This window comes from Ahaetulla prasina, chromosome 4 (genome assembly GCF_028640845.1).
Source record: "Ahaetulla prasina isolate Xishuangbanna chromosome 4, ASM2864084v1, whole genome shotgun sequence".
NCBI classification, from domain to species: Eukaryota; Metazoa; Chordata; class Lepidosauria; order Squamata; family Colubridae; genus Ahaetulla; species Ahaetulla prasina.
Genome location: NC_080542.1, coordinates 54,663,183 through 54,691,078, shown reverse-complemented (window position 1 = coordinate 54,691,078; position 27,896 = coordinate 54,663,183). Strand labels below are relative to the sequence as shown.

The window sequence follows — 27,896 nt, the reverse complement described above, 5'->3', positions numbered from 1 at the left end:
CTCCAATATAAGTCAACATAAATTTGCTAACAAAAAAATGCCGTACTTTATTAATAACTAAATGCTCTAGATAATAGCTTTAGAAACATTCCATACAAACATTTACCAAAACCAAAACCTAGCTATACTATATACTTCCCTATTTGGCACCCTAATAAACCAACTGATGGGTACTGGCAGTCCCAACCCAATATATACCAAAGTCACTAAGCTGGAAAAAATTGGTGCAGTATACGAGGGCTGAATCCATCAACTCTCTGGTTTTTGCCATCAGAAAATACACCATACATTCTTTAACGATAGCAAACTACTGCAACAGTTACACGGCTGGTTATTTAACTTCACAGTCCAATAGCCAATTACCCCAAGGGGATCTTCTCCTGAAATGCGAGCAACTGGGTGGAGTGATAGTCTTGCCTAGTCTCCTTTATCATTGTCAATCTCGATCCCAAAACATATCCCAGAATGTCCTCAGAGAATGTTATCAGCTTTGCTGGCAGGACTGATCTTGGTGACAACCATAAATGCTATTTTGCCACCAGAGAGAAATGTTTTGCACGAGCAGAATCAGCCTGTGCTGGTAATGTTAGATGAAGAGTAATAATAGGGATCCTGGTTGATAGGTTGCGGGAAAATAAATAAACCTTACTCTGAAGCAGGGACCATCATCCAAATGTGGGCTGATGGTGTACAACCAGCCTAGGTAATAGGCTCCCCGTGAATACTTTATTTTGGCCCCTACATTCTAGCAATTCACTTATATACATTGCTGGTCTTCAAGCTACAGTGTTTTCTTGTCCTGTAGCCTGAGCAATTTTGTGACACTGTAGGGGACTAAGGCAGCCACTATGAAGGCCACAGCAGCGCTTTTGCAAAAAGAAAACAGGTAGAAGAGAAGCTCCACATTGGCTGGAGGCTTGAAGGAATCCAACAGGTGCAGGAGAAAAAGTGAGATACCGATGCTGCACAGTCGAAAGTTTAGCTGCTGCCTTTGTTTACTTTTGCAGCTCTCCATGTACATTGGGGAATTAAGGGCCATCCCCAATCCAAACAGGATTCCCAGGTTGCGCAAGAGGCCAGCAAAGGGGGTAGTGTCCAGATGCACCCATTCTGGATGCTCACACCATGTCTTGGCCTTCTCCAACGTCCATAGGAGGTCCACACCGAGTACCTTGAGCAGTAGGTAGAACCCCAGAGCAAAAGAGAAGAGGAAAAGGGTGGTAGCTAAATATTTCCGCAGGCTGTGATCATAGATGGAAGTAATGTACTGGAAAGATTCAGCCACCAATATACCTAACAATGAAGAGGAAATAACACTGTTTAGAATGTTACAGCACTTTAAAACTCTCAGAAATATGAGGAAACAAGTCAGCTTAAATCTGCTGCGAGCTGAAATAGTATGCTTTATATGTTTACATATAAACTATCCAATTTTGGATACAGGGAATTGCCTAAATAGATAACCGGTAAAATATACTGGTGTAATCTAAATCTCTGCAACCTATATTATATCTCAACATACCATGACAAAAGTTGTATAAGGACTGCACTGACCTGAGAAGACACCAGCAATGACTTGGTGTGGAAAATGAGCTGCCACGAAGACACGAGAGATACAGACAAAGATTTGGATGGTCCAAAAGGCAGCCCAAAGCACGGTTTGCAAAAAGCTGCCATTGAGGAAAAATAAGAGGGTGAAAAAAAAAGAAACATATTTCCAACCTACAAATTATTTTAGAGACTATAGAAAGATGGTCAAATTTCCACCTATCCTGCTTGACTTGAACTAAGCACAGTTATTTTCTCTGCTGAACTACTTTGGACTCAAGGCTTTGCAAGAAAAAATGGCTGGATTTCTTTTATCTTTAACAGTCGACAAAGTCCAACCAGGCTTTATAACATAGTCTATATTCTTCTTGAATCCCAAGGAAATTCATATTACAGGGGGTCTTCAACTTACAATTATTCATTTAGTGACCATTTGAAGTTGCAATGGCACTGAAAAAAGTGATTTACAACCAGTCCTCATACTCACAACACTTGTAGCATCTCCATGATTATGTGATTAAATTTGAATGCTTGGCATGTATTCATAATGGTTGTTGTGCCCTGGGGTCATGTGACTGCCATTTGTAATCATCCCAGCAGGCTTCTAACAGGTAAAGTCAGTGGGGGAAGCCGGATTCGCTTAATGACATATGGTTCACTTAATAGCTGCAGTGATTTAATCATTGTGGCAAAAATGGTTGTAAAATCAGATGCAATTCACTTAAGGACTCCCTTGCTTAACAACAGAAATCCTTACAGTGGTTGTAAGTCAAGAACTACCTATACTGTCCCTTATATTCATAGATCTGCTTTATTTCAGCCCATCTCAGTTTTGTCTTTTACATTTTTGCAGATTTGTCAGATATATTGTTCTCTTTTATTGTTGTAATACTGCTATATTAGTTTGTCAAATGTCAGTTTGCAGAGACATCACCCTGCCAACAAAAGTGCATATAGTCAAGGCTATGGTTTTCCCAGTTGCAATGTATGGCTGTGAAGGTTGGACCATAAGAAAGGTGAGCGCCAAAGAATTGAGGCCTTTGAACTCTGGTGCTGCAGAAGACTCCTGTGAGTCCCTTGGACTGCAGGGCAATCAAACCGGTCAGTCCTAGAGGAGATCAATCCTGACTGCTCTTTAGAAGGCCAGATCTTGAAGATGAAACTGAAATACTTTGGCCATCTAATGAGAAGGAAGGACTCACTGGAGAAGAGCCTAATGCTGGGAAAGATTGAGGGCAAAAGAAGAAGGGGACGACAGAGAACGAGGTGGCTGGATGGAGTCACTGAAGCAGTAGGCATGAGTTTAAATAGATTCCAGAGGATGGTAGAGGACAGGAAGGCCTGGAGGAACGTTGTTCATGGGTTTTTTTTTTTTTGGTTTTTTTTTGTTTACATTTATACCCCGCCCTTCTCCGAAGACTCAGGGCTGCTTACAGTGTATAAGGCAATAAGTGTTGCGATGGGTCGGACACGACTTCGCAACTAACAACAACAATGTGTATCTGAGTGCACATATCCTCAAACTAGTATTTTATCTGCAATTTTGCATAGCTCTTATAAACCATTTCCTTTTTTGCCACAGATTTTCCTAGCAGTATATTTTGCTTTGAATATATGCACCTGATATAAATTTCCTTTGGTTTGTGTGTGGGTGGTGAGTGGCTGTGGGAGTAGATAAATATTTGTTTGCTTATTTACAAAAGTATAGATTCGATTAATTAAATTCAATGAATTTGGTTTGAAAAAATTTATTAAGTGAAAACTAAATGAATTTCTTCATATTTAGTTTAGCCTAGCACAGAGTTGGTGAATCTTTTTGGCATCAAGTGCTGAAACCAGAATGTGTGTGCGTGCATGCACATGCCGGAAACCGGAAGTGGAGCTGCCCGATCCGCATGCCCAGAGATGGGGCTCTGCGTGCCACATCTGGCACAGGTGTTATAGGTTCACCATCACGGGCCAAGCACATCTTTTTATTATTTCACCAAACGCTGTTGCTTACCGATGTTTCCATGATGGACGTTTCCTTCCCTGGGTGATAGAGAGAATGGCTGTAACCATCACATAATACACACCAGCTGAACCCATTGCATGGCCAGAAGGACTCCCTAAAGTTGGAAGAAAAAACTTTTGACTTTCCAAAATTACCCATCATGTATAGTATTTAAAAAGTGAGTGTCTGCAGCAGCTTTGAATGGTTTAGGATCAGGCTGGCATTAGAGAGATCCAGATCAGGCAAAGGAAACTCATTGGGTGAATTGGACCAGACCTTCTATCTCAGCCTGGCCTACCTCACAGGGCTGTTTTTGTGGGCTAGATCTCTGTTAACTTTGAGTCCCTGGAGGAAATATGCAATACAAATCTAATAAACAAATGTTTTAATGCATTTTTGGGTGTTATATTGGAACTAGGAGCTTGAAAGGTGAGCTTTAAACAGGGAGGACATGCAAATCTTGCATGATTACAATGTCAAATAAACCACGTTTCAGTGAAGGGAGGTACATAGGCTTCCAGATGGAAGGAACTGCTTTTCATCTCTGACACTGTTTGGATAAATTCATCTTCCTAATGACTGGATTTTGTTTACCTGAGAGCTGATGCCTGTGATGAAAGTAAGCTCCAGCAGGTACAAATCCAGCTGAAAGCTGCACTCTGCTTCTTTAATCACATTTTGCCAAGTCATTTTTTACCCATCCTTTTCTCATACTGTCTCACTTCTACTGCTTTAGTGGGGCTTTCTTGGGAAACTCACCTGGGCCGGTTTCACAGGTAACTGGGAACTGCTGGATTTCAGGGGCAGAAGTATTTTGATAGAAATTGGTCTCATGTACCCACCAGTAGGGTCTTTGTCCAAAAAGGATCCTGCAGAGAAAGATATTGGCTGAGGTGCTATGAGTCAATGAAAAGAGAAGGGATTCCATTCTGCATCACTGTTTGAGGCCACAAGCAATAGTGAAGTCACATGCTCATCGATTTTTCTGAACACTGAGATCCAGAGTATTTACAAAGAGATACTGATCTAGGAATCATGGCAGTTAGGAATACTGTGCAAGAAAGTAATAAACATGGTTCTGGCTTATCCACCGGACAAATGTCTTTATCTCAGCTTTGAGGGCTACACAACTTTAGTAACTGAGGACCTTTTCCATGAAAAATAGCTTCACAGGCTTTAACTAATTTACAAGAAGAGGAGGGAAAGGGGAGAAAGTGGAAAGAAAAAAAAACTGAAATCTTAAATTCTATCCAGACAATCTAAACAAGCAGGTTCACATAGTAAAAGATGGACTCTGGTAAGAGTGGGATGAGCTTGTCATTTCTGCAATGGTTAATTTCTTAGTAAGATAGTTGCAGAATCCAAGCTTTTTAAGGTGAAAGATGTTATTGCCAAATCACTGTGTAGTTATGGCTGGTTGATTAATTCACAATTTCCTGAATCTGTGCAAATGACTAAGGTATAAACCATAGTTTACAAACCACAATTGGCAGTATTCACACAATGCACTAAGAAAAAGCAGACAGACATGGTTTAGCATATATGAACCCAGCCTCCATGTTCAGCAGCTCAGCCTAACAATGAAACTGTAAGTTCACATGACAAGCTGAAGTTGACAAACTACTTACCATTTAAATACGAGGTTTAGCCAGTCACCAATCACAGCAACCCAGATGAGCTTGATTCCAACAGCTTCACAGAGATGGAACCATATGGGAAACAGGACAAAGAAAGTGTTTCGGAGGTCGGCAGCAAAAGAAACAAAGAGGAACCAATCCTGTGATCCTTGGTATCTTGTTTGCAGAAAGTGTATGGCTTGGATGCCTGTGTGATATAGAATATCCATACTGGCTTCCATTCTCTCTCTGTTTGAGCAACAAGCTATCTTTGGTCTATACTGCAGCTGCAATGCCCCCTTTAACAGAAGCCTGCTGTCTTTTATCCCCTCCTGTGTGTAGCAGCTTGAGCTTTGAACCCAAAATTACTTTGGTCACAAAAACACCTCCTGGTCAAAGGTGCTTCCCCAAACAGCTTGGGACAAACACACTTAAAGCTGTTTGTCCCAAACAGCTTGGGACAAACACACTTAAACTTACATAAGAGGGGTAAGTAAGCTATCCAAAACAATCCAAGTAGTCATCATGACAAAGGTATTAAGTCTTTGCAGAATTGCTTCAGTTATAATTCTTCCCCAATTTCCTGGCAAAATCCTAAGAGAACATTGCTGCGTTTTGTCTGTGTATCACTTCTCTTGACATTAGATGGGCCATTTAGGGGTTGGGTTTGTGGTATCTAAATTTGATCTTGGATTTTATTGAATACTGCTCAAATGGACGTTCTCTAAAGCAGGGGTCTCCAACCTTGACAACTTTAAGGCTTGTGGACTTCAACTCCCAGAATTCCTCAGCCAGCTTTGCTGGCTGAGGTATTCTGGGAGTTGAAGTCCACAAGCCTTAAAGTTGCCAAGGTTGGAGACTCCTGCTCTAAAGGTCAGTTGGTATTAGCCAATTGTCTGAAAACCTGAAGGCAACTACAGATTTAATCCTCATCTTACAACCAGTCATTTAGTGACCAAAGTTACACCAGCACTGAAAAAAGTTACTTTTAATCACTTTTCACACTTTTGAGTGTTGCAGAATCTCCACGGCCACATGATCAAAATTCAGATGTTTGGTAACTGGAATGTATTTATGACAAATAAATGTTTCAGAGTGTTTCAGAGTCAAATGATCACTTCTGACAAGCAAATTCAATAGGGAAGCCTGATTCCCTTCACAACCATGTTACTAACTTGACAACTGTAATGATTCACTTGACAAATGTGGCAAAAAAAAAAAAGATCATGTTATTGTTCAGTTGCTAAGTCATGTCCAACTCTTCACAATCCTTTCAATCATAGCATGCTAGGTTCCCCTGTCCACCACTATTTCCACTGCCCAGATTAGACAATATCTAATCATCTTTTCTGCCATACCCTTCTCCTTTTGCCCTCAATCTTTCACAACATTAGTGTCTTATCCAATGAGTCCTCTTTTCTTAAAAAAATAAGTGGGCCAAAACTCAATGACTGTCTTGCTTAGCAATGAAAATTTTGGGTTCAATTGTGGCTGTAAATAAAGGATTACATCACAAGCTGCCTTTTAAAATTAACTGAAATGAATAAGATATTTATTTATTTTATTTTTATTTTTATTTTATTAGATTTTTATACCGCCCTTCTCCCGAAGGACTCAGGGCAGTGTACAGCCGAAATAAAATACAGAGTATATACAATTAAAAGAAATTAAAAGAAACTATTAATAAATGGCCGATAATTTAAAAATTTACAAATATTTAAAATCTCTAAAACCCCAATTTAAAATCAACTATTTATGCCAGTCCTGCTTGAGTGAATAAGTATGTTTTTAGCTCACGACGAAAGGTCCGAAGATCAGGCACTTGACGTAAGCCAGGGGGGAGTTCGTTCCAGAGCGTCGGTGCTCCCACAGAGAAGGCCCTACCCCTGGGAGCCGCCAGCCGACATTGTTTGGCGGACGGCACCCTGAGAAGGCCCTCTCTGTGAGAGCGTACGGGTCAATGGGAGGCATACGGTTATTATTATTTTATCTACCGGTGGCTCATCAGATCAAAAGCTGTAGTTGCCTACAGTTTTCTTTCTATCGAAGAATACTTGCTCCTGCTCAAGTATTTCAAATTAGTAACCTGATAACATATTTCAATCATTTCAATGCCCAAATCATTATATGAAATAATAAACAGTGTTGGAATACAGTTTTCATAAATATACAACTACATGTCCACTGTCCAGCTAGCGAACCTAAAAAAAAGAACTCCTGGGACATTATTCTTCCCAAAAAGTAAAACTTTATTGAATACACTACATTGGCATAGAAAAAGCGAAACCAGGTCTGAGTTTCCAATGCAAAAGCCTACATAGTTATTGATTTTGCCTTTTGGACTTCCCCCTCAGTTCATCGCGTTGTCCAATTGAATATGCTCCTTTTGTTATGAGAAAGGCCTGCTCATTCCAACCACCTGCTCTGTATGACCTTGGGGGTGACAGCAGGGTGTCACAATCTGCAGACAGAGTCTTGGCATTCCATTCTCACCCCAGACATTCCAACCACCCTGCTCCCGCTTGTTGTCAAGTTGAGAGCAAAGAAGTAATTAGGTGAAAGAGTGAATCACTCTTGACATGCCAACCATCCCCAAAGAAAGATATATCTGGAATAAATATAAACATACATAAGCATGAGCAATTATCTGTTGTACAAAATATTAGTCTCACTTTGATCATTTAGGATATCTGGAATGAAACTTCTTTACTAACCTAGATGCTTTAATGTCCCTCGCCACCTGCTATGCATCTGGTATGGGGCAGCCTTTCCACTGCACAAGGTACTGAAACTTTCCTTGGTGGTATCTAGAGTCCAGGATTTCCTTAATTTCACAGTGCTCTGGAGGCAGAGGGGGTCCCTCAACCACAGGGGTGGGTTCTAAAATTTTTTAGTACCGGTTCTGTGGGTGTGGTTGGGGGGGGAGATGACTGAGTGGGCATGGCCAACTTGATGTCACTCATGCACTCAGTCACATGACCCCCCACCAAGCCACGCCCACCGAAACAGTGGCGAAAAATTTTGGGACTTTTTGACACTTTTTTTTTATACTCCAGTCCCAAATCCAGGGGGGGACGTGGTGGGATGGCAGTGGTCATCTCGGCTTTCCCTCCGTTGCCCTTCCTGGCCAAAAAGCATTACTTCTCACCTCTTCCCTGTGGTTGCAGCCGGAGCGGGCAGGCCAGGGGTGATGACAGTGGCAGAGTCCGGCACTAGGGGAGGTCAAGGTTAGCACGCCCTGTGCAGCCTCCGCTGGCTCAGCTGCAGCCCAGATGAACCAAGGAACTGTGGGGAGCCTCCTCTGTGTTGCACACACCCCCAGCCTTCACCCATACCTCCGCACCGTTTTCGGGCATCCAGCTTACTGGGCTGCCTCCGCCCCTGGCACGGCTCCAACAGCGGTGGCTTTGGGAGATGCTGGCAGCACGGAGAGGTGGGCAAAGGCTGGGAGGGGGGTGCTACACATGGGAGGCTTCCCGCAGTTCCTTGGCTCGTCTGGGCTGCAGCTGAGTCCTCTGCCCTGAGCTGGCAGACAAAGACACCCCTCCCCAGCCAGATCTTTCTGGATTTGACTTGGAGGAAAGCGCAGCTCATGGCTGCTACATTTCGCTGTGCTGGATGAGTGGAAGAAACAGCCAGTGGAGAGCACAGAGCTGCTCCAATCCACGTGTTCTCCAGGTCAGCGGCTGTTTCTCTTCTCTGTTACTCTTTATGGGAAAGTGTTTGGTGCAGCACAGCAAAATTTAACAGCCATGAGTCGTGCTTTTCTCCAAGTCTCATCCGAAAAGCTCTGTGCGGAGAAAAGCTCCTGTTTCCCTCTGTCGCCCATGTCAAATCCGGAAAGATCTGGCTGGGGAAGGGTGCCTCCGTCTGCCGTCTCAGGGCAGAGGACTCAGTGGTAGCCCAGACGAATCGAGGAACTGCAGGCAACTCTGTGCCATTTTCGGGCGCCCAGTTTACCGGGCTGCCTCTGTCCCTGTCACTGCTCCAATGGTGGCAGCTTTGGGAGATGCTGATTGCACAGAGGCGCAGGCAAAGGCTGGGAGGGGGGTGCAACATGTTGTTCTGTCTCCTTCCCCACTTCAGACCCATGAGCTGCCTTCAGCCAGCGGATTCCTGGCTCTTATCAGTCCTGGCAGAGAAATGGCAGCTGCCTGCCAAAGTTCAAACAAATGTCTCACGTACCAAGACTTTCAGCTCTTTTTGAAACGGTTCAGCTAAACTTTGCTTCCCGTGGAGTGAGAGCAGTCCCAAAGCTCCTTATATATCCTGTGGGGTGGGGCTCCTGCCCCACCCTTCCTTTTGATGACGCCGCCTCTCTAATCTTCTAAAGCGTGGGTCAAGCCAAGCTTGATTATTATTATCAGCTGGGTCTGAAGGCGTAGCCTGGGGAAGGGAGGAATCAAGGAATGATGGCCTCATTACGTCCTCTGACTGGTCTGGTTCTGGCTCCTGGAGCCGAGCCAAAGGAATTGGTGCTCCCGAGGTACGCCTTACTGGCCCTTCCCCCTCACTCTCTGAGTCACTGTTGGGCATAGGGCCAGGTTCGGGGGCTGGAGTCACAACACATGTGGGGGGCTGAGTCTGCTCCCCTTCACCTCCCCACACTTGTTTACCTGTTCCCAGAGAGCTCGGGCTATGGGGAGGACCTGGCTATCTTCCTCGCCGGTGTTGCTCCTGAGCGAACTCTTCCATCCTTGGCTGTTGCAAAGAAGCGGCAGCTCCAGGTGCACCACGCCTGCTGCCGCTTCTTTGCAACAGCCAAGGACCTCTTCCGCTTGGAGTGCCAAGCTGTGGGGAGGGGGGGCGACTGCAATGCCGGCAGCTTCGGGGAGAGGGGGCTCCTTCCTTCAGTGGTTCATTTTCTTTTACCTCATCTAGGCAGCTATGCCAACTTTCTCCTTAAAGGCTGCTCCGTGCCTTTAGATCTTTCTTGGGTGCAGAGAAAAGTGATCCTGTGAAGGGACCAAGGCTGCTGCTGAACTTGGAAGCTGAGAGGCTTCTTTTCCATCCAGCCACTGGTGCAGGGCACCGAAAAAATCTCCAGTCGCTGCCGCCATCTTTGCACATGCGCAGCTTCCTTCTCACCATCTGAAGAACTTTTCAGCGCCCTGTGGCCAGACGGCTGAGAAGCTTCTTTGTCAGCCAGCCGCTTTCCATCTCTGGTCAGCTTACCGTCTGACAGACGCATTGGGTGGGTGAGCAAGCAGCGACTGGGGAACCAGTTTGAGGGTGTGGCCAGGTTGCCCTTACTACCAGTTCGGAGAACTAGTTGCTAAAGTTCGGTAGAACCGGACAGAACCGGTAACAACCCACCATAGCTCAATCAGCTGGCCTCCTCTGCCTCCAGAAGCACTCAGCCAGCCAAAAGCGGGCCCATTTTTGCCCTCCCAAGCCTCCAGTACCACTCTGCTGGCCAAAAATGGGCCCATTTTTTCCCTCTGGAGCCTCTGCATACCCTGTTTTTGGCCTCCCTCACCTCCAGTAGCACTCTGCCAGCCAAAAACAGGCCCCTTTTTTACCAGCAGAGTGCTTCTGGAGACAAGGGGGACTGTACTGGAGGGGGAGGGTTGCCCACTTGCCCACCCACCAGCTGGACTAGTCTTCAAATTTCAAACAACAAGAGATGTGTTACTTTTGGGGAGATTGTCCTGCCATCCCGCCACCCAGCTGGTCTTCAGCATGCCTCATCGGCCTCTGGATGTCAGATTCCCACCACCCAGCCTCCAGTAGCACTCTGCCGGCCAAAAATGTTGGACTTACCTTCCAGTTCCAGCCTGCGAGTCTCGCTTAGGTAAGCCCTGTGCTCGGCTGAAGGGAGGGAGCTGGTGGGTGGGCAGGGCGATGTGGGTGGAGCAGCCTCGTGGTCCCGTGCAGGCTGGATTAATGGTTTTGTGAACTTTTATAGACAATTCATTCCCACTTTCACACAGATAGCACTGCCCATCATGAACCTGTAAAAAATGGGAGGGGGGGTGTATGTGTGAAGCGCAGACTGAGTAAACCTTTGTCAAGTGCCTGCGGGCCGTAGTTTGAGGACCCCTGCCATAAGCCATGTGCCTCTCAGGGAGAGTGTCGCAGAGGATGGGGTCCCCTGGGGAAGCTCCGGCATGGCCATGAATTCAATTCAGTAGCCACTTTAAAAGAGGGTAAAACCCAGGCTACTATGAACCGAGTTATTGTAAGCCACTAAAGTTTACATAGCATTCTAGGCATTGCTCCACCAATGAATTGAATTAGCTCGCTCTGCCACCCCTTTAGTACTAGATGAAGGCAGAGCTAAGCCCTTGGGATGAACCTATAAAGTTCAAAAACTCCTGCCGGAAGTTTGTGATAAATTGTACCACCGGTCTGAGATAACCCACTTTGGGATCCCAGGCAGCCAGTAGATGTGTTGCATGAACATTTTTGCTAAGGGGGCTATGGGCATGGTATGAAATGTGCCTGTTTTGAAAACAGGTCTACAATGGTTCATATTACGGTCTTCCTACCATTTTCAGGTAGCTCTACTATGAAGTCCATGGCTATTTCCTCCCATGGCTATTTCCTGTCTACAGCTGGTTGACAGCTGGGTTGTCTACCAGGTGTAACAGCCCAGAGGTTCTCCCTGGCAAGCACTTCATAGATGCACATACAGGGCAACTCACCACATAGGCTTCTATGTCCTTCTTTATCCTTGGCTACCAAAGCTGCCTTTTTAGAAGATGCAGGGTTTTACAAACCGAAATTGTGTTTCCCCAAAAATATGACATGTCCTGAAAATAAGGCCAAACTAAGGTGTGTCTTAGTTTTTTGGGAGGAAAATAAGAAAAAAGCTGATTGGCAGGTGGATTGGCCTCCTAGAATTTCCCCAATCAGCTGTTTCCAGAGGTGAATTTTAGCAACAGGTTCCTTGGTTGTGAGCTCTGTGCCTTGCTTTTTTTGGCTTTTTTTTCCTGCCTCTGAAACTCCATTTCAGAAAAAACTTTTTTCTGCCTCTGAAAGCCTCCAAAACAGAACTTTAGAAAAAAAGCCTCTGAAGCTCTGTTTCAGGGCTTTTTTCCTGAACCTATGTTTGGGGCTTCTTTTCTGAAGCTCCGCTTGGAGCCTTTTCCTAAGCTCCTTGAAGCTCTGTTTGGGGCTTTATTTCTAAGCTCCGTGAAGTTCCGTTTGGGCCTTTTTTTTCTGAAGCGCCATTTCTGATGCTTTTTTCAGCCTCTGAAACCTCCATTTGAGAAGTTGGGTGGGGCTACATTCGGAGTATAAGACGCACCCAGATTTTCACTCTTTTTTTTGGGAGAAAAAGGTGCATCTTATATTCTGAAAAATACGGTATATACCCTTTCCCAAAAATAAGCCCTGGGGAAGGGTTGGGCATGGCCAGCACAGAAGGTAGCCCTTCCCTTCCTTGGTCAGCTAATAGCAGCTGGGACTCTTAATCGCAACCCGCGGATCAGTTGAGCTGATCGGCAGCTGTCTCTCGTTCTATCTCTCCCCAGTGTTCTTGGCACTCACCCACCTCCCATCCATCCATCCATCCATCCATCCATCCATCCATCCATCCATCCATCCATCCATCCCCTTCACCTGAAAACTCCCAACCCGCTTGCAAGAGAGCAGCCGGCCAGCACTTCTTGCCCACCCAGCAGACACGCCCCCCCCCAGCCAGGCAGAGTGCCACTCACCGACTGAGCACCAGGTCCTTGAGGAGTCTGCGCCACTGAGGACTGAGGATAGCTTCCTCTGCAGCTTCCAAACCCCAGCTAGAAGCAGCTGGAAGCAGAGAAGAGGCCACTCAGGCCAGCTGCCTGCTGCTGAGTCTTCCAGGAGCTGGAGCAGCTGCATGGAGCTGGAACCATAGAATGGGAAATGCACTCCCAGAGAGGCCACTGCTGGAGAGACAGGCACTCGTGCAGCTTGGTGCCTTTAAACCATTCACGTTCCACCCCTCCCCCTGTGGGAGGGGAGGGGCTTGATGGCGGCATGCAGAGGGACCCTCTCTCTCCCAGACTCCCGGCTGTGAGTTTTCAGGCTGTCCAGTGGGCACCACGTAACAAGAGGTGCTGGGTGGCTGTACTCTTCTGAGTGGGCTCCTGATGAGCCAAGCACAGGGACATGAGGATGCAGAAACATGAGGACGCAGGGACATGATGACCCAGGCATGGCCTCGGGCGAACAGCTGAAGAGCGGCTGTTTTACACTAGTGCAGCAGCGCAATACAGCAGCAGCCATGAGCACCCCCAAAATAATACGGCCAAGCCCTTATTTTGGGGTTCAAAAGAAAATAAGACCGTCTTATTTTCAGGGAAACACGGTAGTTCTTTGGTGAGAGAGTGCATCTCCTAGGAAATCCCCCTCCCCCAGGAAATAGCACAGGGTGAAATTGAACCAGTTGAAGTCCTGGGCCCCTCGGACCTGCTTAGGGGACAATTTCCTTGGGGCCTTCAGTGCTTCTAGATTTTTGTGGACAGTTGAAACTCCGAATGGGATTTTGCTACCCTCTAAGAACTGCCTCCAGGTGAGGAGGGCCCAGTGAATGGCATAAGCCTCCTCCTTATATTGCCCACCACTCTCAGTGCCAGACAGTTTCCAAGACATATAGGTGCAAGACTGCAGGTCTTCCCTTTCATTTCTCTGCAATACAATTGCCTCCACAGCCACATCACTAGAGTCTGCCTGGATCATTAACAACTCCTCTGAGTTCAGGTGTTTCAAGACTATTTCTGCGACAAAAGGTCTCGTTAGCATTTCAAAAGCTATTTGCCATTCAACAAAGTTTAACTCAGTCTGGGCTTCAAACTCCCCCCCCTCCCCATTTTTAGCAGGTTCATGATGGGCAGTGTTATCTGTGTGAAAGTGGGAATAAATTGCCTATAAAATTCCACACACTCTAGGAAACTTTGCAGCTGCTTTCTGATCTGTGGGGCCTCCCATTCTAAGATTGCTTTCACCTTCCTCGGGTCTATTTCTACCTCTCTCTGGAGATACGGTACCCTGAGCTGGTCTTTGGATCGCTTCGTGTCTTTAAGCAGCTTCTTCAGTACAGCCCAGTGGTGAAATGTAAAATTTGTTACTACCAGTTCTGTGGGCAAGGCTTGGGTGTGTATGTGTGTAATGTGACTGGGTGGGCGTGGCCAACTGTTTTTTTTACTTTTAAAAGCATTTTTTCTACAACCTCTTTGGCCAAAGAGGTTGTAAAAAATGCATTTAAAAAACTCTGACGATCCCAGCTGAGTTGCCTGTTTGTCAGAGGCTTTTGTTTTCTTTTAAAAGCATTTTTTTTGCCTTTAAAAGAAAAAAAAGCCTCTGACAATCAGGCAACTCAGATGGGATCATCAGAGCCTTTTAAAAGCATTTTTTACAACCTCTTGGGCTGAAGAGGTTGTAGAAAAAATGCTTTTAAAAGGCTATGACAATCCCAGCTGAGCCGTGCGATCATCAGAGGCTTTTTTTTTTACTTTTAAGAGCATTTTTGGGGGGCAAAGAAAAAATGCTTTTAAAAGTAAAAAAAAACCTCTGATGATTGCGTTGCTCAGCTGGGCATGGGGTGGGGGCAGGGATTTTTGCTACCGGTTCTCTGAACCACCCGCCACCATCACTACTGGATCGAGCAATCCGGTCCAAACTGAGAACATTTTACCCTTGGTACAGCTCTCACTTTATGTGCTCTACCATTGTCTTTGTCAGGGGAGGTATTCACTTACCTTTGCTACTGGTTCACAAATGTGAAGGATCCAGAGCAGGGCAATCGGCCACTCACTGGCCTTCCTTCCCATGTCAGAAACAGGCTCCTGGGATTTGGCAGGGCTTCTCTTTAGGGACCAGGAAGCACCTCCCTGCCCCCAGACTGCTGGGCATCTCTCAGCTACCCAGAGGGGGCTATTTTTATGCACATTGTGCTGCCACTAGTCCATCAGATCTGGCTCCACATTAGTGGCCAGCTAGTACCACGCCCAGAGTCACTAGACACCCCTTGGATAGGCAGTTGTGGTACAACTACCACTTTAGACCATCCCTGAACTGGTAGACCATCCAGGGCTCAGGCCATCCTCTCAGGTGAGCTACCAGATTGCAAAACTCTCGAATGTATTCCACAACTGACTGCTTCCCTTGCTGGATGGAACGGATCCTGGCTTCTGCTCAGTGGCTTTCCATGGGCTCCTCAAACCTGTACCATATCTCTTGCATGAGGACATCCACATTTATCAGCTTTGGGGTCCCCTCATTTTAGAGCGACACCAACCACTCTGTGGTGTCCCCTTCCAGGTTCAATTTAACAGCGTTCACATGGGAAGGCTTTGGGGGTTAATTGCTCTGTACCGCTCTAAATAATTTCACACCTGAATCAGGAGATTGGCTAGCTTTTCAGGCTAGCCATCAAATTTTACCTTCATGGGGAGGCTCCTGGTCCTGCCGCACCAGCACGTAACCTGGTGGCCATCCCAGAGTAACAGCAGAGCTGTTTACATCTATACTACATACTTTATTTTTTGTTCTAAGTAAAGTTTTCTGTTTCCTGTCACAGTTAAGCAGCAAAGGCCCATGAGGACTGTGCACTGTTTGTCCTATATGGATATATACAGCATTTCTAACAAGCAGAAATCCCCTTGTTAAGGTTTACTGTATATTATATAATAAAGATATATTGAATGATGACTGTGGCAATGTTTTAAGTTATCATGGCGGAATCTTATGCATGTTTACTTGGAAAGAGGAGTTGAGGAGAAATATGTTTATTATTAAATACACACACACATTTAACACACACATACACATATTTTGTATTTTCAATCCAATAAATAAAATGATTTAAACTATTTAAACATTACAATATTAATCATATTAGACAAAACTCTATAAATACAAATGTGTGTTTGAGGATATACTCACCAAAATACATCCTAGCAGGTCAATTTAAAAACAAATTAAAAGAAATAAGCAATAAGATCTAAAGATGACAAAAAATCAGAAAAATTGAAATAAACTCATTCCTGATGCATACTTAGAAGCAAAATTCATTCTGTTTTAAGGAAGTTTTTTTTTTAAAAAAAAGTTTTTATTTTTCATAACAACAACCAAAAAAACACATTCTCATCAAACAATTACAATGTGCTGAAGGGGTGTTTACATATCTACTTGTGCAATCTCCACTTAAACATCTCTTTCATAAAGATATCTTATATTGTCTAACATATCTTTCCTTCTAACCACTGGTAAAATAAATCCCATATTTTGTAATATTGTTTATCTTCTTGATCTCTAATTTCAAATGTCAATTTACTCATCTCTGTACATTCCATCATCTTCCTAATTATTTTGTCTTGCAAAGGTAATTTCTCATTTTTCCAGTTTTTAGCAAACACAATCCTGGCTGCTGTAATAATATTCACAATCAAATATTTTATATCTCTAGTATATATCTCAGGAATAATTCCCAACAGAAAGACTTCTGGCTTAAAATCTATGTTTTTTAATCATTTTTCCAATTTTAGCAAACACAATCCTGGCTGCTGTAATAATATTCACAATCAAATATTTTACATCTCTAGTATATATCTCAGGAATAATTCCCAACAGAAAGACTTCTGGCTTAAAATCTATGTTTTTTAATCATTTTCTCCAACCATGTGTGTATTTTAGTCCAATATCTTTTTGCTTCAATGCATGTCCACCACATATGGTAATATGATCCAGGTGTCTGATGACACTTCCAGCATTTTTATCCTTGAACATTCTGGCAATTCTTGTCGTGGGTAGATGCCACCTGTAAAACATCTTATACAAATTCTCTTTTTATGCTGTAGACATTGTCATTTTATAATTATACATCCATAATTTCTGCCAGGCTTCTAGATCTATCCCATGACCAAAATTCTCCCCCCAAGCAATCATTGTCTCTTTTACTTGTTCTTCTCCCAATTTTTCCTCTAGTAAATATCCATACAATTTCCTAATCAAATTGTCATCAGGACCTGTTAAAATCTTATCAAAAATAGTTATATTATTATAAAAGCCTTCTGTTTTAACATCTTTATCATATCTGGATTGTATTGCAAGTAAGAAAACCAATTCACTGTTATACCATCCGCCTCTAATTCTAATTTAGATTTTAACTCACCCTTTTCATTCAACAATTCATTATACCTAACAATATGTTCCTTTCTAAATGTTATTGAATATGAGAATGCCTCAATAGATGATACCCAAATTGGAATTTTCAAAAAATGGCTTTTCTTTGTCTTCTCCCAGTTTGACAACAACGCTTGTCTAATTAAATGTCTTCTAAAATATCCCTGTGTTTTAGCTTGTCCATACCATAAGAAAGCATGCCATCCCAGCAACAAATCATGTCCTTCCAAAGTCAATATTCTATTATTTCTCAAGGTTATCCATTCTTTAATCCACATCAAACTTGCTGCCTGGTAATACAATTCCCAATTAGGTAGCCCAAAACAGCCTCTCATTCTTTTGTCTTGTAATAGTTTTAATTTTATCCTTGCGTTCCTCCCTTGCCAAATATATTTCAATATTATTTTATTTAGTTCCAAAAAGTATCCTCTGCTCAATTTAATTGGAATAGTTTGAAACAATTACAGAATTCTAGGAAGTATATTCATCTTAATTGTTAATATTCTTCCAAGCAATGACAATTGTACATGTTCCCATTTAACCAAATCGGTCACAATCTGATGCTTGAGTTTGCCATAGTTGTTCTCTTTCAATGTACTACACCTTGCAGTCATATATATACCCAGATATTTAACTTTATTTGTAACCTGCATCTTTGAGCATTCTGCCAACTCAATTTTTTGTTTCATTAACATATTTTTTGTCAAAATTTTCATTTTGTTCTTGTGGATTTTCAACTCTGCCACTTTCCCAAATTCACCTATTCTTTCTATCAAGCAATTTAAAGATTCTAATGAATCTTCAATAATAAAAACCAGATCATCAGCAAAAGCTTGGAGTTTATATTTTTCCCTCTGAATTTTCAAACCTTTTATCTCTCTTTCCTCTCTGATGTTTCTATTTAGTACTTCCAGAGTGAACACAAACAGCAGCGGTGACAGTGGGCAACCTTGTCTTGTACCTTTTTCAATTTGAAACGCTTCAGTCAATTCTCCATTTATCATAATCTTAGCTGATAGTTTATGGTATATAGTTTCTATTGCTTTAATAAACATTTCACCACAGCCCTTTTGTTTCAATTGTAGGAAGATAAAGCGCCAATTAACATTGTCAAAAGCTTTTTGTGCATCCAAAAAGATCAAAGCCATATGTTTTTCGGGATGGGCCTCATAATATTTTTTAAAAAAATTATTATACAACTTTGGCCCTTTAAGTTGTTTCCACTTCATTTGCTAAATAATTCATTCTCCAAACTCCTCTGCTGCTTCCCTTTTCTTTGGCTGAATAGCTGGCTCTGCAGAGGACTCTTTGCCTAAGGATGATTTCTTATGCCAACCAACATCGGTGGGTTGCAAAGTGAGGTAAGGTTCAACCATGTAAAAAGCAAATTGCATGCACCTTATTTTTTATTTTATTTTATTAAATTTTTATACCGCCCTTCTCCCAAAGGACTCAGGGCAGTGTACAGCCAAGATAAAACACGAAATATATACAAGTTAAACTGTTTGGCGGACGGCACCCTGAGGAGACCCTCTCTGTGAGAGCGTACGGGTCGGTGGGAGGCATAAGGTAACAGCAGGCGGTCTCGTAAGTACCCGGGTCCTAAGCCATGGAGCGTTTTAAAGGTGGTAACCAAAATCTTGAAGCGCACCCGGAAAACCACAGGAAGCCAGTGCAGGCTACGGAGTAGTGGTGTTACGTGGGAGCCACGAGCGGCTCCCGTTACCACTCGCGCAGCCACATTATGGACTAACTGTAGCCTCCGGGTGCACCTCAAGGGAAGCCCCATGTAGAGAGCATTGCAGTAATCCAACCATGTTCATCAAAGGACAGCCGACCATCCAGGAGAACGCCCAAGTTGCGAACCACCTCCTTTGGGGCCACTAACTCGCCCCCAACAGTCAGCCGCGGATGCAGCTGACTGTACCGGGGTGCCGGCATCCACAGCCACTCCGTCTTGGAGGGATTGAGCTTGAGTCTGTTTCTCCCCATCCAGACCCGTACAGCTTCCAGGCACCGGGACATCACTTCGACCGCTTCATTGGGGTGGTCTGGGGTGGAGAAGTACAGCTGAGTATCATCAGCATATAGATGATAGCTCACCCCGAAACCACTGATGACCTCACACAGCGGCTTCATATAGATGTTGAACAGGGTAGGCGAGAGAATCGACCCCTGAGGCACCCCACAAGTGAGGCACCTCGAGGACGACCTCTGCCCCCCCATCAACACCGTCTGCAACTAGTCAGAGAGATAGGAGGAGAACCACCGATAAACAGTGCCCCCCACTCCCAATCCCTCCAACCGGCACAGCAGGATACCATGGTCGATGGTATCAAAAGCTGCTGAGAGGTCTAATAGGACCAAGGCAGAGGAACAACCCCTGTCCCTGTCCCTCCAGAGGTCATCCACCAACGCGACCAAAGCCGTCTCCGTGCTATAACCGGGTTGGAAGCCGGACTGGAACGGGTCTAGATAGACAGTTTCCTCCAGGTGCTGGGGGAGCTGCCATGCGACCACACTCTCTACAACCTTCGCCACAAAGCGAAGGTTGGAGACTGGACGATAATTTCCCAAAATAGCTGGGTCCAGGGAAGGCTTCTTGAGGAGGGGCCTCACCACCGCCTCTTTCAAGGCGGCGGGGAAAACCCCTTCCACCAAAGAAGCATTTATAATCCCCTGGAGCCAGCCTCGTGTCACTTCCTGAGCAGCCAGCACTAACCAGGAAGGACACGGGTCCAGTAAACATGTAGTTGCATGTAACCTCCCCAGCAACCTGTCCACGTCCTCGAGAGCCACAGAATCAAACTCATCCCAAATAACATCAGCAAGACGTGTCTCTGTCATCTCAGTTGGATCGCCGCAGTCTTGGTCCAAACTATCCCGAAGCTGAACGATTTTATCGTATAGATAACCGTTAAACTCCTCAGCTCGTCCCTGTAAGGGGTCATCCCGTCCCTCTTGATGAAGGAGGGAGTGGGTCACCCGAAACAAGGCGGCCGGGCGGTTATCTGCCGATGCAATGAGGGTGGAAATGTAAGAACGTTTTGCCTCCTTCATTGCCACTAGGTAGGTCTTAGTAAAAGACCTCACTAGTGTCCGATCAGCCTCGGAACGGCTGGACCTCCAGGTGCTCTCTAGGCGTCTTCTCCGGCGTTTCATCTCTCTCAGCTCCTCGGAGAACCAGGGAGCCAATTGAGATCTATGCCAGGTCAGAGGCCGCAAAGGCACGACACGGTCCAAAGCCCCAGCTGCGGCCCGTTCCCAGGCCGCAACTAGTTCTTCAGTCGTGCCGTGGGTAAGATCCTCAGGAAACGGCCCAAGCTCCGTCAGGAACCTCTCCGGGTCCATCAGGCGCCTGGGACAGAACCAACACATTGGTTCCGTCTCCCTGCGGTGGTGGGCGGCGGTCTGAAAGTCTAGGCGAAGAAGAAAATGATCTGACCATGACACCGGTTCTTTCACTATATCTTCTAAAACCAGATCATTAACCCACTGACCAGAGATAAAAATCAGGTCTAGCGCGCCTCCCCCGCTGTGTGTAGGGCCATCAGTTACTTGAATCAGGTCCAAGGCTGTCATGGAGGCCTGGAACTCCTGAACCACCGTTGATGACAAGCCGGCCGATGGCAAGTTGAAATCGCCCAAGACCATAAGTCTGGGAATCTCAACCACCACGCCAGCAAGCACCTCTAGTAGCTCAGGTAGGGCCGTAGTCACGCAGCAAGGAGCCAGGTACGTGATCAACAGTCCCATCTGATTCCGATGGCCCCACTTCACAAGGAGGGATTCACAACCAGCTATCTGAGGAACAGTGGACTCCCTCGGCTCCAGACTTTCTTTAATCACAACCGCCACCCCCCCACCCCTACCTTGGGCCCTCGGCTGATGAAATGCCCGGAAACCCGGAGGGCACAGTTCAACCAGGGGTACACCCCCTTCCGTGCCCAACCAGGTCTCCGTAATGCCCATAAAGTCCGCGGACTCCCTCTGAATGAGATCACAAATCAGGGGAGCCTTGTTAACCACGGACCGGGCATTGCAAAGCATCAGCCGAAGACCCAAACTCTGAGGGTCTTGACCATCCGGGGAACGAGTGAGGACTGGGGGGCCGGAGCACGTGATCGCTTTTAAACATCGAACACGTGCTCCCAAAGAACGATACGGCCCCCTGCCTCCGCCATATCTGCCTCTCCCACTTACCGTACAGATGGAAAAACACTCTCTGCTCTGCACAATCCTCCCCTGTCTTCGGACCAACTAAAATAATGTCGTGAGCGTGCGCTGGGACTGGACATACTCTCGCCGACGGGTTCTCCACCCTCCCCCCAACCCCTCCAACCCAAACCCATCAGTTCCCACCCTCCCCTTAAAATTTCCATTAAAACTCCCCTTAAAAAACCGATTAAAACAATTAGTTAAAAATCCCCTGAGTCTCCTATTTTTGGCATGCCATCTCTCAGGGTTCCAAAACCCGTCCTCAAGATGGGCCCTCGATAATGTGGGGGGCCAAACCCGCAAGAGAGGGGAATCTCGCAGGGCAAGAAGGTCAGCCGCTGTAAATGTCCGCATGATAAGAGTCCGGCAAGCAGACCCATCCTGGACCTGTCAAGATGAAAATTGACACACCAGTAATTCCGGGTGAAAGACATGTTAAACAATTCGAAGTAACTTTTCACTGGGTGGCACCACTCTAGATATCACTCAGGTGAATACTTTCCCTAATTTAGGTTGTATTAATAATTTTCTGTACACATATTATATGCAATTTCAATTTTTCTAATTTATGAAATGTTTTCCTCCTCTTAATAGCAGAATTTAATCCATTTATATTTATTGATATCCATTTTCTCTCTTCCATTTCTATACTTTATAGTTAAGATTTATCACTCTCGTAGATCTAGGTTCTCGACGTAGCTTAACTTCAACCTCACCACCCACAGCACCATCTTCTTTCACGAGTAGGGCTAGTAGCTCTGACTCCTGTAATTCAATCAATGAAACTTCAGCACTTGTATCTCCTCTCTCTTTAAAAAATTCTGCATAAAAATCCTTGGCTTTATCTATTGTGTCTATTCTGTATTTTTGCTGTTGCCATGTGAACAATAGGCCCTCTGGTGCCAACCATCTGTAATTCACGCCTTTCTGCAGTAGTATCTTAAACAGAAATTGATATTCTCTTCTTAATTCTCTTATCCTTCTTGGGACTTGTTTCAATACAATAATTTCTTTACCTTTATATTTCAATATTTTGTCCCTTGTTGCTTGTAAAATTTGAAAGTTTGTTTCTAAATAAAAATCTCAGATGATAAATCTTGGAAAGAAGATGTTTAATATTTGTAGATGGAGTAATATTAATTAACTGAATAATTTATTTCTCTTGCTTTATTTTTACTGTGTAATTATGAAAGTTGACATCTAAATATTTGTAAATTATTCCTATACTGATCTTCTCTTTCTAATATTAAAGTTGGCTTCAATCTTTCCTTCACTGAATAAATTTGTGAATTTAAGCAGAATTTGTTTGAGCAGAATTTGTTTTATGAGATGACTACTCTAGTTTGGGTATTATCACCAAGACAATATTTTCATTGCCCCAAAACAGTCACTCCCTGTTAGAAAAAGTGTTAAAAGCACACTGCTGGAGAATTCAAGCTGAATTGCCCAGCCTTTCTTCTCTGATCAATGGAAAAGCCTGAGATGGTAACAACAAGTGTAATATAAGCCTCATCCTTTGTTTATTTGATTACATTGCTTGAAAGAATTATCTAGCCGCTGCCTGCCAAGTCATAGTTCAATTTAGCAATTGATTGATCTTGATCATAGTCAAACAACAAATCTGCAAAAAAATCAATCAAAGTTATAGCTAAAAAACATGGGTTCGCTAAAAACAGATCATGCCAGACAAACCTTATTGCATTCTTTGACAATGTGACCAAATTAATGGACAAAATGCTATGCACATAATTTATGTGGACTTCAGTAAGGCAATTGACAAAATAGGTCACAACCTACTTTTTGATAAGATAGAAAAATGTGAGTTAGATAGCATCACCACCAAATGGATTTATAACTGGTTGACAACTGCACTTAGGGTGTTGTCCTTAATGGAACTGCATCTACATGGAGGGAAGTATGCCATGGGGTATCTAAGGGTTCTGTCTGACTGTAAAAAGAGTGCAGAGAAGAGCAAGCAACTGTAACAGCATTGCCAAAAAGGCACAAAGAATTAACTTAATTTTGTGAAGTTTCTTCTCCGCTAATATTGTATTGCTAACAAAGGCAAATAAAACCTTTGCCAGACCAATTCTTGAATACAGTTCATCCGCCTGGAACCCATACTATATTTCAAACATTAACATGATTGAGCGGGTTCAAAGGTAATTCATGAGAAGGATGCTCCACTCCTCTACTCACAATAGAATTCTCTATGCCACCAGGGCTTTGACAATCTGGAATTGCACCACCTGCGGTCCGATTTAAGCATAGTACACAAAATTGTTTGCTACAATGTCTTGCCTATCAATGACTTCTTCAGTTTTAACCACAATAGTACACAGGCAAACAACTGATACAAACTCAAGGTAAACCGCTTCAAACTCGAATGCAGGAAATACGATTTCAGCAACAGAGTGGTCAATGCCTTGAATGCTCTATCCGACTCCATTGTTACAGCCTCAAACCCTCACAGTTTCAACTTCAAATTGTTTACTGTGGACCTCACCCTCTTCTTAAGAGGTCTGTAAAAGGGGTGTGCATAAGCTCACCAGAATGGCTACCATCCCTGTCCTATTATCCCTGTTTATTTGTATTTACTTTCTTTGTTTATTTGTTTTCTGAGGTTTTTGTGGGTGTTTGTATGTAGGTCTTTGGTTATTCGGGTTTTCTCCCACCTAAAATTGGAAGTGTCTTGGTGACGTTTCGACGAAGTCTCATTCGTCATCTTCAGGCTTCAGCTTCGTGCTTCTGGGAGCAATGTGTGGTTGCAGCTGTTTCTTCCTTTTTAACTGCTAGTGGGGGTTTGAACTGATTGGGTGGGAGCTTGGCTGTGCTCTGATTGGATGGGGTTTTTTTGTGCTCTGATTGGCTGGGGGTGTGTCCTGTTTGGGTGGGGGCTTGGTTGTGCTCAGATTAGTCTGAGTTGCAAGGGGATTTGAGCTGGTGAGCTGCATTGCTGTTGTTTGACTTCGTGTTTGTGGTGGTGCTACATCTTCATAGTGGGTGTCAGTCTGCTGCTTGTATGGATTGGAGGGGTTTGAAATGGCTAATGTTGCAGCTGCGGTCTGGCGTGGTCGTGGTTGATGAGCAGTGTGGGTTTGAGTCTGCTTTCTGGGTGGATGTGTGGTGGTGACATTCTGTGTGAACCTCGTGAGTGTGGGTCTGGTGTGCTTCCTCGTGTTAGGGACTCGATTGTCAATAAGGCGGGTTTCCAAATGGCTGGTAGGCGGAGGTATCATCTCGCTTTGTTCATGCTGTGTGGGCGTTTATCTCGATGGCTTCTCTGATTATTCTGTTGTTAAAGTGTTCAGTTTTGGCAATAGTTCTGGTCTTTTTAAAGTCAATATCGTGTCCTGTGGCTTTAAGGTGTTGGACCAGGGAAGAAGTTGGTTCCTCTTTTTTGACTGAGTTCTTGTGTTCTTCAATATGTGCACTTATTCTTCTGTTGATTTGTCCAATGTATGTGGTGGGGCAGGCGGTGCATGGGATTTCATATACTCCTTGATTTTTTAACTCAATTTTGTCTTTGGGGTCTCTTAGGATGGTGGATATTTTTCGGTTTGTGCAGAATGCTGTCTTGATGTTGTGTTTGTGGAGGATCTTGCTGATTCTGTCTGTGGTGCCTTTTATATATGGGAGGAGGGCTGTGCCATTTTCTTGTTCTCTGCCTTGGATTTTAGTGGGGGGTTCTTTTTGGATTAGTTTGGTAATCTTATTTCTCTGGAATCCATTGGATGTTAGTACATTAGTGAGAGTGTGTAGTTCGGTTTTTAGGTGTTGTTCGTCAGCTAAGCGTTTTGTTCTGGAGATGAGTGTCTTGGCTACGGAGTTGATCTGTGCTGGGTGGTGATGTGAGAGAGCGTGCAGATAGCAATTTGTGTGTGTTTTCTTCTGGTAGATGGTGTGTCCTAGGGAGCCATTGGGTTTCCTGTAGACTAAGACATCTAGGAAGGGAAGTTGGTTGTTAACTTCTGTTTCCATGGTGAACTGTATTTTGGGGTGTAGGCTATTGAGGTGTGTGAGGAAGTTGTCAAGTTTTTCTTTCCCATGTGGCCAGATTATGAAGGTGTCGTCTACGTATCTGAGCCAGAGTTTGGGTTTGTGATCAGATTTTTCTAGTGCTTGGGTTTCAAAGTGTTCCATGTAGAGGTTGGCAATGACAGGTGAGAGGGGTGATCCCGTTTTGGTCGCCATGATGTAAAAAAGATGTTGAGACTCTAGAAAGAGTGCAGAGAAGAGCAACAAAGATGATTAGGGGACTGGAGGCTAAAATATATGAAGAACAGTTGCAGAATTTCTAGTTTAATGAAAAGAAGGTCTAGGGGAGACATGATAGCAGTGTTCCAATATCCCAAGGGTTGCCACAAAGAAGAGGGAATCAAACTATTCTCCAAAGCACTTGAGGGTAGAACACGAAGCAATGGGTGGAAACTAATCAAGGAGCAAAGAAACTTAGAAATTTCCTGACAGTTAGAACAATCAATAAGTGGAACAACTTGCCTGCAGAAGTTGTGAATGCACCAACACTGGAAATTTTTAAGAAAATGTTGGATAGCCATTTGTCTGAAATGATGTAGGGTTTCCTGCCTTGGCAGGGGGTTGGACTAGAAGACCTCCCAGGTCCCTTCCAACTCTGTTATTATTGTGTAAAAAAAATAATACATACTTTCTTCTCCAAATTATATACACAGGAAGAAACGACAGAAACAGAAATTAAAAACTATTTAGAGGAAGCAATTTAGGAGGAACAGAAAGAAGTATTAAACCGACCAATCTCTGAAATAGAATTTGGAATTGCAATAAAAAGGCAAAAAAGTAATAAAACGCCAGGACCAGATGGAATACCAGTTCAATTATATAGGAATATACAAAAACAGATAGGAGGATTAATGCTACAGCAAACAAACATACTGTTCTGTTTCCCTCCCCCCAATACTCCCGGCAAAGAGTCAGTCAGAGGCCTCCTTTTCTCCTTTTATTTACATAGATATATGTCCTGGCCACGTCTACCCACGGGCCTGCCAAGTTTCTGGAGATAATGAGGAAATTATAGATAAGGCCAGAATTACTCACGAATATATTCTTCCCTCCATTGAAACAGTTTGCCCGCGCAAATTCATTGCTTTGTCCAAGACAAAAAACCAGGAAGTCCCGCCTCCTATTTATAGTCTCTGCAGATGTCACTGCATGACAATTATGACTTGGCTTTATCCCAACACTGCTTCTGCTGCGCGCGCCGGTCACGCCTGCGCAGCCTTGCATCACTCCAAAACTGTTCTTGGGGCGTTGCCAAATCAGAAGAAGGCTCCAGGGAATCAGGTCTTGCCGGCCCCTCCTCCTCCCTTTGAGTGGGTGCCAGGGAGGGAAAGGGCTCAAGAGAAGCAGGGCTTGCCAGGTCTTCTCCCTCACTTTCTGAATCATCCGAGTCCAGGAGTCCGGGTCCAGGAACCTGGGTCACAACACATACCTCAAACATGGACAGAAGTATTAATCACACTTATTGTATATACAAGGAAGATTCAGACCAGCAATTAGTACAAAATTACAGGCCTATCTCTTTATTAAACTCTGACTATAAAATATATACGTCAATTATTGCTGAAAGGTTTAAAAACAATCTTAGACAAATATATACATTCAAATCAAAATGTTTTTTGCCTGGTCGACAAATTAAAAATAATACATGGACTTTAATCGATATATTAGAGTACTATGAAGCGCACCCAGAGAAACAAGTTTCACTGGTTTCCCTTGATGCCCAAAAAGCCTTTGATAATTTGAATTGGAGATTTATGATACAACAAATTAAAAAAATGGAATTCAGATCAAAATTTGAAAAAATTATGGAAAAAATATATTCAAAACCAACTGCAAGGGTAATTATTAATCAAGATATGACAGACAGATTTGAGATAATAATAGGTGTGAGACAAGGATGCCCACTCTCCCCACTTCTTTTTATACTATCATTGGAACCACTCTTAAAAAAATTAGGAAACATCAAGAGTAAAAGGATTGAAGATAAAAAATGAGTACAAACTGCAAGCTTTTGCAGATTACATGGCTTTTATAATTGAGGAACCTCTAAAATAAGGCCCCAAATTGATTTAAAAAATAGAAGAATCTGGTGCAGTGGCAGGTTTAAAAATTAATAGAAAAAAATCTAAATTGCTAACAAAAAACCTTACAAAAAAACAAGAGACAGAATTAGAAAATAGTATGAATATTCAGATAACAATATATATATATATATGTTTTCTGAGGTTTTCACGGGTGTTTGTATATAGGTCTTTGGTTGTTCGGGTTTTCTCCCGTGTAAAATTGGAAGTGTCTTCATGACGCCATGAAGTCTCATTCGTCATCTTCAGGCTTCAACCGTGCTTCTGGGAGCAATGTGTGATCGCAGCTGTTTC

The 27,896-nt window shown here is 43.9% G+C and overlaps 1 protein-coding gene across 1 annotated transcript; it reads right to left on the bottom strand.

The window, feature by feature from the left end:
- Positions 1–95: 95 nt before the first annotated feature.
- On the bottom strand, positions 96–5,399 carry G6PC1 (glucose-6-phosphatase catalytic subunit 1). Its single transcript, XM_058180934.1, has 5 exons — positions 5,170–5,399; positions 4,301–4,410; positions 3,551–3,656; positions 1,555–1,670; positions 96–1,293 (listed from the first exon to the last, which is right to left on the bottom strand). Exons 1-5 carry the CDS (start codon positions 5,397–5,399, stop codon positions 782–784), a joined length of 1,074 nt encoding a protein of 357 aa, XP_058036917.1. The 3' UTR covers positions 96–781.
- Positions 5,400–27,896: the final 22,497 nt, after the last annotated feature.